At 46.0% G+C, this 15959-nt stretch overlaps 1 protein-coding gene across 6 annotated transcripts in view; it reads left to right on the top strand.

The window, feature by feature from the left end:
• Positions 1-15959, top strand: part of RREB1 (ras responsive element binding protein 1) — a 130672-nt gene that overhangs the window by 101753 nt on the left and 12960 nt on the right. For all 6 annotated transcript variants that reach the window (XM_081294671.1, XM_081294673.1, XM_081294672.1 and 3 more), the window contains 2 exons: positions 10040-10229; positions 11066-14000. In XM_081294671.1, the coding sequence (XP_081150797.1) occupies positions 10040-10229; positions 11066-14000 (3125 nt within the window). The remainder of the gene's footprint in view (positions 1-10039; positions 10230-11065; positions 14001-15959) is intronic.

The following is a 15959-nucleotide window of genomic DNA, read 5'->3' as shown; positions in this document are numbered from 1 at the left end:
GGGGAGGCTCAGTTTCCCCATCTGGAAAATAGATTTGAAGACCTGTGAGGGACTGGGGATGTAGCTCCATAATAGAGTATTTACCTAACATATGGGAAGCCCAAGAACTTAAAAAAAAATTTTTTTTATTAAGACTAAAAACTGGTATGAGGATGAAGAGATAGTCTAGTTCTGAACTGTACCAAACACTAAATGAGTTTTTCTTTTGATACTATTATTTAGAACATGAGTCTTTTAAATTTTCTAATTTTTAAAAAATTCTTTTGAGGTATTGGAGATTGAACCCAGGGATGCTGTACTACTAATCTGCATCCCCGGATCTTAGTTTTTTATTTTGAAACACAGACTCGCTAAGTCACTGAGACTGGCCTCAAACTTGTGATCTTCTAGCTTCAGCTTCCTGAGACTCTGGGATTATAGGTGTGCGCCACCACAACCAGCTACGTGTCTTCCTTAACATTTTAAGCCCTCCAACGTTTAGAGCGATGGTCTGTTGTGGCATTTCTTTGGTTATCCCATTCCAGTGAAATTGAGGAGTCAGATTCCAGGGCTTCTCCCAAGTACTGTTGACTTGACAGGGAACATGAAAGCAATTTGTTCTTTACTCTTTATTGTCATAAAGAACCACTTTTATCTAGTTTTGCTTTTGTAAAGATTGGGCAACTGAGTGGCTGTATAAATTTGGTTTGAGTCCTGCATCCCAGGTTTTGTAATCCTTGTAAACTGTGTCGAAAGGCTGATATTTAGAAGCTTGAAGGGACTTGACGCCTTTAAGTAACAGAGCCACACATTACTTTTCTTAGTTTCTTGGGGACATCTGAGATTCTAAAGAAAGAGTTTCCCAATATTTGAAATTTGCCAATAGTCTTTTGAAAATGTGCTTTGTGTAGTTAGTAAAAAATAAAAAATTAACCCTTTATCGCCAACTGGGGAGGGAGGAGGATGCCACGTGGTAGGCCCTATGGAATGACAGCTCAGTGAAGATGCCACAGGAAATCCTAGGTGGTGTGTGTCCTTGGGCGGCTCTGTTGGCCTTTTCTGTTGACTTCAGGATTTTCATCGTGTTCTAGAGAGTTAAGGTGACCAGATGAATCAGGCACGTGGGAAGCTGATCCCAAAATCATTTAGCCTCAGGTTGAGAAAAAGAAGATGAAAAGGACTTCTAAGTGCCCTGTTTTCCATGTTCACAAATCGCATTGCTGAAAAATTTACCTTCAAACTTGATTCTTGGGGTCGGGGTATTGTTTAGTTTTGTTTTGTTTCGTCTGGGAGGTGCGTGGGATCGAACACAGGGTCTCTCACATGTCAAACAAGCTGCCTACCGCAGAACTGCTCCCCCAGCCCTCGGGCTTGGCTCTTGATCCATGCCACGCGTGCATGCTCCCCCTCCATTTCAGGTGTTTCCCGAAGATTATTTGGAAAACCACTTCAGTCAGTGGTTATAAATTCTAGGTTGGTATTTCAGGGCCAGTGCCTCTCATGGTGATAGTCGTTTCTGATAAGTAACTATTGGCCCTACTATGAACCACCAAACCTGCTGGGTCTATTTTGGGCTTGTTCTTTTACCTTTACTCCCTACAGTGAATGTCCACACCATAATAGCACATTTATCACATCACATTTTCTATCCCAGCCTGGCATTAAACTGTTTTGTTTGTTTGTTGTTTGTTTGTTTTTTGTACCAGGGATTGAACTCGGGGGCACTCGACCACTGAGCCACACCCCCATCCCTATTTTGTATTTTATTTAGAGACAGGGTCTAACTGAGTTGCTTAGCGCCTTGCTTTTGCTGAGGCTGGCTTTGAACTCGTGATCCTCCTGCCTCAACCTCCCGAGCCACTGGGATTACAGGCTTAAACTGCTTTCTTTTTAAAACAGAAGAAAGAAGGATATTATGTCTTTTTACAAGGACATTTTGCTGTCAAAAAAAAAACAACAGATACCACAGGGCCCTCCCTATTTAGGCATTTTTTAAGATGAAAACAGAGGGGCTATGAATATGATTTAGTTTTGGTTTTTGTAATGCTGGGGATCAAACCCAGGACTTCATGCCTGCTAGGCAAGAGCTCTACCACTGACCTATACACCCAGCCCATACAGCCCGCTCTCCCTGTGACAGCATTTCCCTCTGTACCTGACAACCAAAAGACACTCTGAGCGTATATCAAAGGATCATGGCCTCAAGGGTTGGTAGCCTCTGTGACTTTATATTCCTAAACCATGATCAAAACTGGGCTCACCTATTCCTCCCAACTACTGGGAGGCGCTTCCTGCCCTTGAGACCCCCAGGCCCTCTTATCTCTGCTTCACACCTACCCAGTACCCTTCAGTGATACTCAAGTGGTGCTAAGGGAAGCCAGAAGAGGAGATAAGCTGCAGGCAGCTGCTTCCTCTCTGTTCCAGAGAGCCCCTGACTCTGCATACCCCCACACCACAGCCCTCTCTAAGAACCCCACACCCAGCTACAGGAGCCACTACTGTTAGAGCAGGGGGATGTCTAATCCTTCCCAAACTGCCCTTTGGAGGCTTTCCCACTGACTGATGTTCCTCAAAGTAACCTATTTCAATATGATTTTAAAAGAAAACAAAGGTTTTGTCTGTGAACTCTGTTAACTTCTTTAGATTCTACAAAGAGATGTGCTTTCCTTCATTTATCTTAGTGGCAATAAAGTTGTTTCCACTGGTTTTCATTTGTAAAAGTTACTCTCACTTTCCAGCTTGGGACGTTGCTACTGTCAGAAAATCAGAAGGAAGACTATCAGATGTGTAAAATTTCCTTCTGGGCACACTGTCAAAAATCTCTTGCAAAGTGAAATTGTCCCACAGCCCCCTGTGTCCCCTCTGTGGCAATTCTTCAAGTGCAGTTCTACCCCATTTAAATACTTTTGCAGTCATTCTCTATACGAATTCCTGACCGAGAGGAGATATCTCACAAACAGGGCAGGGAGTGGGGTGGAGAACGGAATCCTGGGGGCCGCCCCCCCATGGTGGTCCCCCAGAGGTGGTAGCCTTGAGAAGATGGACAAATCCGAGCCAGGTCTGCAAATATCCTAAGAGCAGTACCTGCAGCAGCTCTGCATCCTGTAGCAGGGTCCACAGATTTACAATGACCTCCACTGTCCTTGAAGTGCTTCTTTGAAACAAGGTTGCAAAATGTTCTTCCTGGGGCCTTGGGCAGGCTCCATGACCCGAGTGTCTGCTTGATAACGGCCTATCCAAATGTTTCTGGGTGATGGTTTTCCACGCTGGTTTTATTTAAGATCTACCAACAGGTGCAGAGTCTGAGACAGGGAGGCAAGTGCTTTTCTGTGGGTGTTTCTTCCTTTTAATCAGCCTCACAGTGTGCTTCTGGTTTCAAAGCAGCATGTCTCCCCACCCCATCCCCCCACCTTTTTTCAGCAACTTGATTGTGAGATGACATTCTGTATCTTCAGAAGTGAAATAGAAGGGGGTAGGGGTGTGGTACCCCTGTGGTCATCAGCTACTTGGGAGGCTGAGGCAGGAAGATATCTTAAGTCCAGGAGTTGGAAATCAGTCTGTGCAACATAGTGAGAACCCCATCTCAAAAAACAAACAAACAAAAAAAAAAAAAAAAAAAAAAACAGGCCTAGACCTTGACTTAGACTTAGAAGGCTTCATGTGGGTGTGCAGGCTGGAAAGCTGGGCTTCAGGAGGGTGGCAGGGAATAAGGAAGCGGGAGGTATAGGACAGAGGACTGACATTAAAAAACCCTTGTTTCTTCCCACAAGTCTCCAGATTAAACTGAGGGCAACTTGTGAAGTTTTTGAGTGAAAAGAAAGGACACATCCATTTGAAATTAAAACTCAATTTTCCCTGCATTTTCATATTTGCCCACACACGCCAGCACATCACCTTTTCCTGATTTCTTTTTTCTCCCCTAACAAGTTAAAATAATGGTTAAAAACTGTGAAATGGTACCTTGAAGTTCTCAAAGCATCTTGTTATCTGATATTCAAAGTAACCCCAAAGATCCTGCTATCACAGGTGAGAAAGGAAACTGTTAAGATATTTTCAGACTCTTGATTCTGGAAGCAAATTCTTACTCTAATTTGTTTTTCAAACTTGTCCAACTGTAAGAATCACCTGGGGTGCTTTTTCATAAGCCGATTCCTGGGCTCATCCTCTGACTTCAGGAGGTCTGGGGTGGCATCCAGGAATCTGCTTCTTTTAACAAGGTCACGAGGTCATTCTTATCTCTGGCGTGTTTGGGAAGTTTTCCATAGCAGGCAGCCGAAAAGCAGATGTAAGTAAGTTGTCCAAGGTCACACAACCTGAAGTACTCCTAACTCTGTCCCTGCATCCTGGTGTCCCTGATACTCCCCCCCCCCCCCACAGTGCTCCACACTGCCTTCCACTGGGACATAGAGCTTGTGGTTGGTGCTGGGTACTTTTTGCTTTGAGTTTATTGAGTGCCCGCTGTTTGAAACTGACCAGAAAGGGGAGGGATTTGAAAGAGAATGGAGAAGACAGATATGCAAAAATCAATGTTATTAAAAACTTATGGCTGTCATACAGTAAATTATCATTGTCACATTAAAAGCCACTCTCCATTTCTTTTATAAAACCTACCTATTGATGTCACTCACAGTGAATATTCATGGCCAACAGAGGGACTATACATACATTAGTATAGTAGTCTCAAAAATAGGGTATGTTCAGAGAAATCTCAAAGGCATAGGAATAAAAAAAAATAGAACTTTTGTTTATCTCCACATAAGAATTTCTATTTACCTGACACGTTATATGTACATGCAAATATATGTGTAAATGCATATATGCATATATATTTATGTCTACAGTATATAAACATTTCTCAGTTAAACAACAGATTAATGCTCAAAAGCTTTTTATTAATATACAATTTTTATTTGTCAATTAAAAATAAATTCTTTTTAAAGTGAAGTATTACAGGGTTCCATCCCACTTCTCAGGCCCACCTCTTTGCCTTTCACAGCTGGCTCACATGCCACTAAGAACCACTGTTATTTCTTACTAAACCTACTTACTTATGTAAGTAAATTACTTACATAATTTACTATAATTCAATTTTATTTGTATAAGCCAGTGAATTATTGTTTAGAAAAATAGTAGTCTCTGGAAACCAAGTTGAAAAAGTCTTATTTACAGTGCAGATTGGACAGTATTTTTTTAATTGCTGTCAAATTTAGGTAGGTCAAGTACCTATAAACAGTTACACGAGATAATCATAGAAATTTGGGATTATGCTCTATCTTGGTTCGAAACATCTAAATCCTTGCTCCAATTAAATGAACTAAAACTGTAAATCGAAGATGTATTATGGGGGCTGGGGTCGTGCCTAAGAGGTAGAGTGCTCGCCTAGCATGCGTGAGACACTGGATTTGATCCTCAGTACCACATAAAAATAAAAATATTGTGTCCACCTATAACTAAAAAATAAATATTTTTTTTAAAAAAGATGTATTATGAGGATGATTCATGCACTAATGATGAAATGGAACTAGACTCAAGCATAACCCTTTGGCCTTCTGTAGAAGGACTAGCCAGTGAATGTGCAGTTGTCTGACAGTGTCCATGAGAGCTTGGTTCCAGGACACCTGAAGATACCAGAGTCCACAGATGCCCAAGTCCCTTGTATTGAATGGTGTAGCATTTGCATAGAACCTGTATACATCCTTTCTTATACTTTAAATCTTCTCTAGATGACTTATAATACCTAACATATGTAAATGTTGTATAAATACTTATTATACTGTATTCTTTAGAGAACAATTACTCAAAAGCAATGTGCATGTTCAGTGCAGATGGATTTTTCCCAAAATATTTTAATTTGGTTTTTGATTGAATCTACATGCAGAACCTTTGGGTATAGAGGGCCCGGATGCTTAGTTAAGATAGTTGGGTTCTGTAAGGTCACTCCAAACACAGAAGTAGCAAATACTCAACCATTGTTCCCTAGGGGAAATACGGGGTTCCTTGGTACCTCCAGTCCTATTTTCATCAACTAATCAGTGCAGAACCTTGTTTTGTGTGTGTGTTTCTGTTTGAAGTACATTCTTTAATATATATTACTGATTCCTACATTGAACTCACAGCCAACACAACAATAACTCATGCTTTTCTAATACATGCAATACACACGTTTTTCTCCATAAAGCACATCATAACCTCTCGTTCTCAAGAACACAAAACAGCACTTCAGGACCACACGAGGGGGCCATTGTAACACTGAAATCGCTAATAAAAAGCACAAAAATGTGAAGAACATGGCATGAAATAGCACAAAGGACATTTATTTATAGCATGAGAGTTGAACAAGAAGGCAAAGTAGTGTCCTTCAACCTCAGCTAGGAATGTGTATATTGGGTAACTCAAGATTTTCACTGCTTTGTACATATCTGCAAATGACTACAAAATCATTACAAGTATCAATTTTGGATTTGCAAATAAATTTTAGCAACGTAGACGTTCACAAGTACAGAACACAAAAATAATCAGAATCACTGTTTTGTTCTGATTTATTTAAAGTTGTGTTTCAGACATATATGTGTGTATATATATTTTAGGTTAAGTACTTAAGATGTATATAAATTCTTTTATGAGCTCTCTCTACCTGGCTTTGAATACAAAGCCCTTCTCTGCAAGGAGTGAATCCTGCTGGCTTCACAGGTAAAGGTGAGCTGGGTAGAAACGCTAGGCTTTCTGCTGTGATGTTAACTAATGCTGTTTATCTCATTTTGCTTAGGTTGAAATGAGCTTGTTTAGGTGTTGCAACATCTCAGCAACCAGGACAGTGCCTAACACTAGTAAAACCTAATTTAAAACACTGCCAATCATGTACAACTAAGTAGAACAAATAAATAAATAAAAATAAAACACTGCAAATATTCTGCACAAAATATCTATAGTAAATACTATTTTCTGCATGCAGGAAGAGCAAGTTATATTGTAGACTCAGGTGGGAGCACCTGCCTGATTTGCTGGGTGGCAGGACCCCCACTACACTTGCTTACAGCTTGCTTCTCTCCTCATTTTCTCACCTTTCAGGGAAGGCAAACCTAACTTTCATCCCCTCCGTCTCCCCTGAACTATCTCCAGTTCACAAAGTACCAGACCAGATTGTGTCATAGGCTCAAGTGCCCAGCTTTCCCTGAGTATAAATCCCAAGTCTGTGTAGTTTTCCTGAGCCTTGGGTTTGGCACTTCCCTTGAGACCCTGACTCCCACCCCTGTGTGTGCACAGACATACAAACACACTTCTTTCCAAAGCTCCGGTTGGTCAGTAGGTGTACAGGAAGAAACATGGTCTTGCTGGGGAAATGGGCTCCTTCACATTGTGAGTGCCACAGAGGGACTCAGTGTAGGGACTTTCCTTCTGTAGTTTTATCAATGGAGCCCCCACACTCAAACACACCTGTTGCAGATGGTGGTCTAGGTGTTGTCAAAACTGAAGAAAATAGAAAAAGTCAGCCAATTCGCTGTTTGCAGTAAGGTAGTTCTGTCTCTTGAATGTATAAGGGATTTCTCAGATGTATACAAAAGTAGAGAAAATAATATAATGAACCCCCACGTATCCCTCACCCAATTTCAGGAATTAACAACTCACAGTCAATTTTGTGTCATCTCTTCCCCAACCCAGATAATTTCTAAACAGTAATTTCTTAATAATATCAAATGTCTGGTTAGTTTTCCCGATTCAGATATTTCTTTGATCCTTAGTCTAGTGCAGAGCTCCCAGCTGACGAGTGCCAAGGTGATGGATCGGTGATCATGTGCAGTTGAACTTGAACCTGGAAGATCTGAAGTCAGGACTTCGATTTCCAGTGTGGTAGAATAGGACAAAGGTTCTCAGCAGCCTCCAAGGTTACTGTCCCCTCTGTGTCCGTAGCTGAGAACATGGAATGTGTTCCAGCCAGAAGACCCTGGCCCTGAGCAGTTTCCCTACTTAACTCTGTTTTCTAACCTGTGATTTCGATTTCTGGGCACTTGGGTGAGGAATGGTTCCTGCGGATCATAGCCTATCCCCTAGGACTTGCCTAACCTGCAAGGTGCCAGCCACACCATCTGGGCCCATGGTGTGACAGCTTCAGTCCCTAAAGCTGTTTTGGGTTATCTGAATCCAGTTCTACCCTGGGGCCTTGACTGCAGCTGGGCAGCTCAGAGACTCCCCTCAAAGGGATCATTGTGCTTTGAATGGCTCCTAGGAACCCAGTATTCTAAATGTAGTTGAACAATGACAGGAATCTTGCTAGGGAGGTGTCCACAAGTTAGCAGAGGAGAGAAGAGAGGTGGATATACAACAGGACCCCGTTCCGCCACCAAGTGATAAAGCAAGCAGAGCTGCACATACTTGGCACTTCTTCCTTTCAACGCTTCATTAAAGAGAGCTCAGCTGCTTCGTGGGTGATTTCATTATCTCTTTATTTCCAGAGAAGAATTTCATAGCAAGAAAACTTTCCATTAAAGTGTATGCAGTGTAAACAGGAGCCAGTTGCCTTACCTCCATGTAGCACAGTGGTACTAAGACCTACTTTAGAAGGTTTGCAAAGGTGTCTGTACGTGTAATGACGCTTGGCATGCAGGACTTTTTGCCTTCAAGGAAATATGCCATAGCTGTGTGGCCCCATGCAGTTGAGCCTTGGAAAGGAGGCTCAGGTGAATGACGAAACTTTATTAAATTTCTATTTAAATAGTCACATGTGTGTCAGTGGCTGTATTTAGTATTGATCTAGGAGATGTTGATAATATAATTATTGTATCATTTTTAATATGGTTCTCAGTGAAGACCCAGAAGACAACACTGTGTGAAAAGTAGAGACAGTCTTAGAAAATGGTGTTTGCTTTGCATCTGAGTAGCCAGAACATTGTAGGATGTCAAAGATTGTCTCTAAAATTAAGGATCATGATTTATTTTTCCTTTGTTTTATTTTTAAGGGCCACAGTTTAATTAAAAAAATGTTTTTAAAGTTGTAGATGGACACAATACCTTTGTTTGTTTATTTGTTTGTTTATGGTGGTGGGGATTGAACCCAGGGCCTTGTGCGTGCAAGGCAAGCATTCAACCAACTGAGCTATATCCCTAGCCCTGTTTTTTTTTTTTTTTTTTTTTTTGTTGTTGTTGTTGTTGTTTTGTTTTGTTTTTATGTGGTGCTGACAATTGAACCCAGAGCCTCACACATGCTAGGCAAGTGCTCTCCGGCTGAGCTACAATCTCAGCCCTGGCCACAATGTTTAAGTAGGTTGTATTCGTGGGACTCTTTCAAGGAAGGGAGATAGCCTTGTGATAGGCAAGGGTGGGAGTAAGAACTTGGCCTTACATTTTGTCTTGCTTCTTGGCTCTGTGACTTTGGTCAGTTGATTAACATTTTTAAGCCTCTGTGTTTCCATCTGTAAGAAGAGGATGGTAAAACCTGTTGCCTTGCCGTGGTGTATGCACTGTCCTGGCAGGTCTTACACTTAGTGTGGGCTCAGTATGTGGGAACTACAGTTGTTTTTCAGATAATGAATGCAATAGTAGAATTTAATAAGCAATTATTATTCCTTGCTACCAATTCGGTTAGGGAATTGAATTATATTATCCTTATCAGGAATCTTGCTGGGGAGATTGTCCCCAAGGATGCTGCTACAGTTGCTCTAGGCACTGCATAAATGTATCTTTTTGCCTTTTAAATATTTACAATAATTAGAACCCATTGAGCAGAGGGAGGAACACCACTTCTGAAGTGATCCTTGACGTTGTATGACTCAGGTCTGCAGCAGTGGCCTTAGGGTCCCGGCTGTCTTCTGAAGATGAGATGTTTGGTCAAAGAGACATCTTGTACTGCCTGCAAAGATTTGGTGTCCAGGGTTAGTTGAATATAATTTTAAAAAATAAACAGAAGAGATTTTTTTGTTGTTAACCACAAGCACACTGGCTTCTTGGTGTCTTATTTGTATTGTGTTCAGTTGAAATGAAGCAACAAAAGACATCATGAAGCCAACAGACAAGTGAAAACTGACTGAGCTACCTCTTTGTATCTTTGTCCCTCTCTTCTCCCTAGATGTGACATTTGCTGTGTCACCTTTCGAACACACCGAGGACTGCTGCGCCACAACGCACTTGTCCACAAACAGCTTCCCAGGGACGCAATGGGAAGGCCTTTCATCCAGAACAATCCTTCGATTCCTGCTGGCTTCCATGACTTAGGATTCACTGACTTCTCCTGTAGAAAGTTCTCTCGCATTTCTCAGGTATACTGAGCAGCCTGTTGAACCAGCGGCTGCCTCCATGGTCTGCTTAGTTGGATTAAGCTCCCTTATCCTGAGGGTCCCTTTTTCAAAAACGTTGTCTGTTGGATTTTTTTTCTTTTTTAGAACACCTTTTCTCTGAAAACTCCACTTGACCCTTTCTGTGTTCCATTTCATCAGTCCATTCTTGGGGCTTTGGAATTTAAAGTTGTAAATTGTTCACCACCCCCACCCAAGCCCTGTTGTAATTTGAATTTGTTTTAATTCTTGTTTCTGCAACAAAGCTAAGTATTTCTAACACTGGGTAGGTTCTGTGAGAAATGAGGGAGGAGGGTGGAGGGTGCAGCTCAGTGGGAGAGTGCTTGCAGCAACAGTGAGGCTCTTCCTGTGCACAGGCCTCAGTTCAGTGGATTGTTCTCTCTGTGTACACCACTAGTGCCCCCAGTTGTCACCCCTCCTGCCCCTCTCACGCAGTGTTCCCTCTGTCACAATCACAGAGGTAACCAGTTCTCTGGCTTCTGTCACATTACTTTTGTGAGGCACCAATTTTTTAAAAAAGATAAAGAATTCTACCTGCAAGGTGGTGCTATTTCACTGTACTTCAGTATCTCCCTGGTGACGGTGTCTTTCATCAGGCAAACAGGATTCTTTAGATGCTTTGTAGTTTTCCTAACTCAGTTCCCGGTTAGCCATCAGGGGAAGATCAGCTCCTTATCTATTCATAGAGAAAGACTGCATACTGGGACAGTTACACAGCAGATGCTTCTTGCATCTCCCTTAGTGATGATTTTTGACTCTTTACCTTTGTTCCTTTGCTTTTGCTGGTGGATTCTACATAGGCCTGGTGTGAAACAAACCTACGAAGGTGCATCAGCGAGCAGCACCGTTTCGTCTGTGACACCTGTGACAAGGCGTTCCCCATGCTCTCGTCCCTCATTCTGCACAAGCAGACCCACATTGCCTCGGACCAGGGACAGGAAAAGCTACAGGCCAAGACCCTGGCTGGTGATGTTCTGGACCAGAAGGCCTTCCTGACCTTGCTGGGCCTGCAGCACACCAAAGACATCAAGCCTGTGCCCACTGAGGAGCCCCTGCCCGATGACAACCAAGCAATACAGCTCCAGACACTCAAGTGTCAGCTACCTCAGGACCCTGGCTGCACCAACGTGCTGAGTCTGTCTCCTTTCGAAGCTGCTTCCCTAGGTGGTTCTCTCACAGTCCTTCCAGCTACCAAGGAGAGCATGAAGCATCTGACCTTACAGCCCTTCCAGAAGGGCTTTATCATCCAGCCAGATAGTAGTATTGTGGTCAAGCCCATCTCAGGAGAGTCAGCCATCGAGTTGGCAGACATTCAGCAAATTCTGAAGATGGCAGCCTCGGCTCCCCCACAAATCAGTCTTCCACCTCTCTCCAAGGCCCCTGCCACCCCTCTGCAAGCAATTTTCAAGCACATGCCCCCTCTGAAGCCAAAGCCCCTGGTCACACCCCGGACGGTGGTGGCCACCTCTACACCCCCTCCTCTCATCAACACCCAGCAGGCCTCCCCAGGATGCATCAGCCCCAGCCTCCCCCCACCACCCCTGAAGCTCCTCAAGGGCTCAGTGGAGGCCGCCTCCAACGCCCACCTGCTGCAGTCCAAGTCGGGGGCCCAGCCAAACACGGCCACCCAGCTCTTCCTGCAGCAGCCCCGGGTAGAACTGCCAGGCCAGCCCGAGATGAAGACGCAGCTGGAGCAGGACAGCATCATTGAGGCCCTGCTGCCCCTGAGCATGGAGGCCAAGATCAAGCAAGAGATCACAGAGGGGGATCTGAAGGCCATCATGACAGGGCCCAGTGGCAAGAAGACCCCTGCCATGCGCAAGGTGCTATACCCCTGCCGCTTCTGCAACCAGGTGTTTGCCTTCTCGGGAGTCCTGCGGGCCCACGTGCGCTCCCACCTGGGCATTTCACCCTATCAGTGCAACATCTGCGACTACATCGCTGCCGACAAGGCCGCTCTCATCCGCCACCTGCGCACGCACAGCGGGGAGCGACCCTACATCTGCAAGATCTGCCACTACCCCTTCACGGTCAAAGCCAACTGCGAGCGGCACCTGCGCAAGAAGCACCTCAAGGCCACCCGCAAGGACATCGAAAAGAACATCGAGTATGTGAGCAGCAGTGCGGCCGAGCTGGTGGACGCCTTCTGTGCCCCCGACACGGTGTGCCGGCTGTGCGGAGAGGACCTGAAGCACTACCGCGCGCTGCGCATCCACATGCGCACGCACTGCGGCCGTGGCCTGGGCGGCTGCCACAAAGGCCGCAAGCCCTTCGAGTGCAAGGAGTGCAGCGCCGCCTTCGCGGCCAAGCGCAACTGCATCCACCACATCCTCAAGCAGCACCTGCACGTGCCGGAGCACGACATCGAGAGCTACGTGCTGGCCGTGGATGGCGGCCTGGGCCCGGCGGAGGTGCCCGCCGAGGCCTCGGGAAGGGAAGAGGAGAGCGGCTGTGTGGCCTTCGGTGACTGCAAGCCCATTGCCGCCTTCCTGGAGCCCCAAAACGGCTTTCTTCACGGGGGCGCCGCCCAGCCCCCCCTTCCCCACGTGGCGGTCAAGCTGGAGCCCGCCAGCACCTTCGCCGTAGACTTCAATGAGCCCCTGGACTTCTCTCAGAAGGGCCTGGCCTTGGTCCAGGTGAAGCAGGAAAACGTGTCCTCCTTTCTGAGCCCTTCTTCCTTGGTCCCCTATGACTGCTCCATGGAGCCCATTGACCTGTCCATCCCCAAGAACTTCAGGAAAGGAGACAAGGACGTGGCTGCTCCCAGTGAAGCCAAGAAGCTGGAGCAGGAGATGGGGAGCAGTGAGCAGCTGTCTCCCTGCCCACCCTGCCCTACTCTGCCAGTGACCCTGGGGCCTAGCGGAATCCTGGAAAACCCCACAGCCACAGTGGTGGCTGCCGCCCCAGCTGCAGCCCGGGAACCCCATGCTCAGCCCCTCCAGGGCTCTGTTCAGCTGGCCGTCCCCATCTACTCCTCAGCTCTCGTCAGCAACCCTCCCCTCTTGGGAAGCTCCGCCCTCTTAAGCAACTCGGCCCTCCTGAGCAGTTCAGCCTTGCTGCGGCCATTGCGGCCCAAACCCCCCCTGCTCTTGCCAAAGCCCCCAGTGACAGAAGAGCTGCCCCCACTGGCCTCCATTGCCCAGATCATCTCATCCGTGTCTTCGGCCCCCACTCTGCTGAAAACCAAGGTGGCCGACCCAGGCCCTTCAAGCACCAGCAGTAACGCGGTAGCTGCAGACAACTTAGGAGGCACCATACCCAAAGCTGCTGCCACCCCCGCTGACACCACAGGCCCAAAAGAATCCAGCGACCCACCCCCTACAGTGAGCAGCCCAGAGGCAGCCTCACCCACTGAGCAGGGGCCAGCTGGCTCATCCAAGAAGAGGGGCCGGAAAAGGGGACTGAGGAGCCGGCCCCATGCCAACAGTGGTGGGGTGGACCTGGACTCGAGTGGGGAGTTTGCCAGCATTGAAAAGATGCTGGCCACCACGGACACCAACAAGTTCAGTCCATTTCTGCAGACTGCAGAGGACGACACTCAGGACGAGGTGGCTGGAGCCCCCTCTGACCACCATGGGCCCAGTGACGAAGAGCAGGGTAGCCCTCCGGAAGAAAAGCTGCTGAGGGCAAAGCGGAACTCCTATGCCAACTGCCTGCAGAAGATCAACTGTCCCCACTGTCCTCGGGTCTTCCCTTGGGCCAGCTCCCTCCAGAGGCACATGCTCACACACACTGGTAAGAGGGCCCACTGGACGCGCCAGGTGGTGAGGCCTACCTCCTGGCAGGGAGGCCAAGTGGGGGATCAAGGGATGGAGATCAAGAGTGGAGGACCCTTTTCTCATGCTCCATTCATTCCTTGATTCTCCTGTTAGAAGCCACAGGCTTGCTGGGGGTCCCGTGAGTTTCCCTGATATTCTTAGTAACCATAGTGACCTGTGCCCATGATCTAAGCCCCTCTGAGGGCTGCTGGTGAGAAGTGTCCAGTGCAGCGTGGTCATGTGCCCATTGGTCCCCTCACTTCCCTCCTCCCAGCCCTTCCCAAGAAGGTTTTGAGATAATTTGCTGGGTTTAGCAGGGGAGGTGGCTCCAGAGAAGTGGGACTTTGTATTAAGGTATTGGGGCATAATGAGCTTGGTGTTGTGACATCAGAAATTTCAGCCTGGCATCCTCGGTGCAGCTTTTTAAATTTTGAACAATCTGAGTTCTTTTGGCCACGTATCTCTGTAAAGGGAAGTACTGCAAAAGGTGACCTGGCCATTTCCTCTCAGTTCACCAAGCTGGCTGCACCTTCCCCTATCTATTTTGAAAATCAGTGGTGGACGGTGATAGAATTTTTTGTTTCATTGATACTAAAATTGTCAACTGTCACAGGGAAACATCCCAAGTATGATTAATATTCTAAATAACACTAAAATTAGCAAAGTATTCAAATGATCACACAACTCTCAATTATAATTTTCCAGAAATTCTCGCAGGACTTACGTCATTGAACTAATAGTAAATTGAATGAGGTCCTTAACCTTTGGGGGTTCAAAACCCAAATATTAATAGGATCAAAGATCAACTGATATTGTATGTATGGTACAGGATTGCTGGATGAATTATAAGCCAGCAGTTAAATTTGAATTTCAGAACAACAACAAACGATGTTGAGGGTATTTCCCTGTAGTATTTGGGATAGATGAAAAATTATTTGTTGGTCTGAAGTTCACATTTTAACTGGGAGTCCTGTGTTTAGGAGGTTTCTAACAGTCTGGTGAGGGTACCTTCGTGGGAACTGGTGTGAGCCATGCTCTCTGGCCAGGGGGAAACACCACGTAGGGCTGGTGTCCCACACGTGAGGTGGAGCAGCAGGAAAGAGTTCATAAAGCAGCCCTGCAAACCAGGAAAGTACGCAGAGGCTAGTGGGTGGGGGGGAGGAAGCCGAGGAGGCGTGACTGAAAGGATTGGGGTCTCTTGGAGGTGCCAATCTCCAGAGATTGCCCCAGAGCTGCAGCATCTCTTCCTGGGATGCTAGGGCCCAAATCCAGGAAGTCCACAGTGTTGTCCAGGGAGGGCTCCGTATAACCGGAATTTCTAGATTCATAAAGTACACGCTGTCTTTTCAGTCCTCATTTTCTTTCCACTGAAATAGTTTAAGCCAAACAAACTGAGTAACAGTTCTCAGGAGGAAGCGTTTCAAAGAAGTGACCCCACGCAGAAGTGTCTTCTGCTGCCCTTTTTTGGGTGACACCTCTTTGTTGCCTGCAGAATCTTTGGAGAAGTGAGTATTTCTGTTACAGTTTTTCAAAGAGCAGATGGTCTGGAGCTGGTGGTCGGTTTGGTTCTGGCCCCTCCTCCCCCTCTCCTCTGCCCCTGCCATCAACAGCCTCCCATCATTTTCTGATGACAGTCCCATGCTCAATAGACACTGTGCACATTTTCCTCTAAATGTGTTGAGGCCATTTATCCCCAGACATTTCTATTCCCAGTAAACTGTCGATTTCCCTGAGAAGCTGAAGCAGCCAGAATTTCCTTTCAAGAGTTGTGCTGGAGTAGATGCCTGATACCCAGCCCCACTTCAGAATCCAGCACTGTGATTGCCTGGCTTTTGAATGCCAGAATGCCATCATTGGCTTAAAATTTGGTAGCATGTGAGCCAGGTGGAGTGGTGCATACTCATAATCCCAGTAACCTGGGAGGCTGAGGCAAGAG

This window comes from Spermophilus citellus, assembly GCF_964194105.1.
Source record: "Spermophilus citellus genome assembly, chromosome: 5".
In the NCBI taxonomy this organism is placed as follows: Eukaryota; Metazoa; Chordata; class Mammalia; order Rodentia; family Sciuridae; genus Spermophilus; species Spermophilus citellus.
This window is presented reverse-complemented; position numbering and strand designations above follow the sequence as displayed.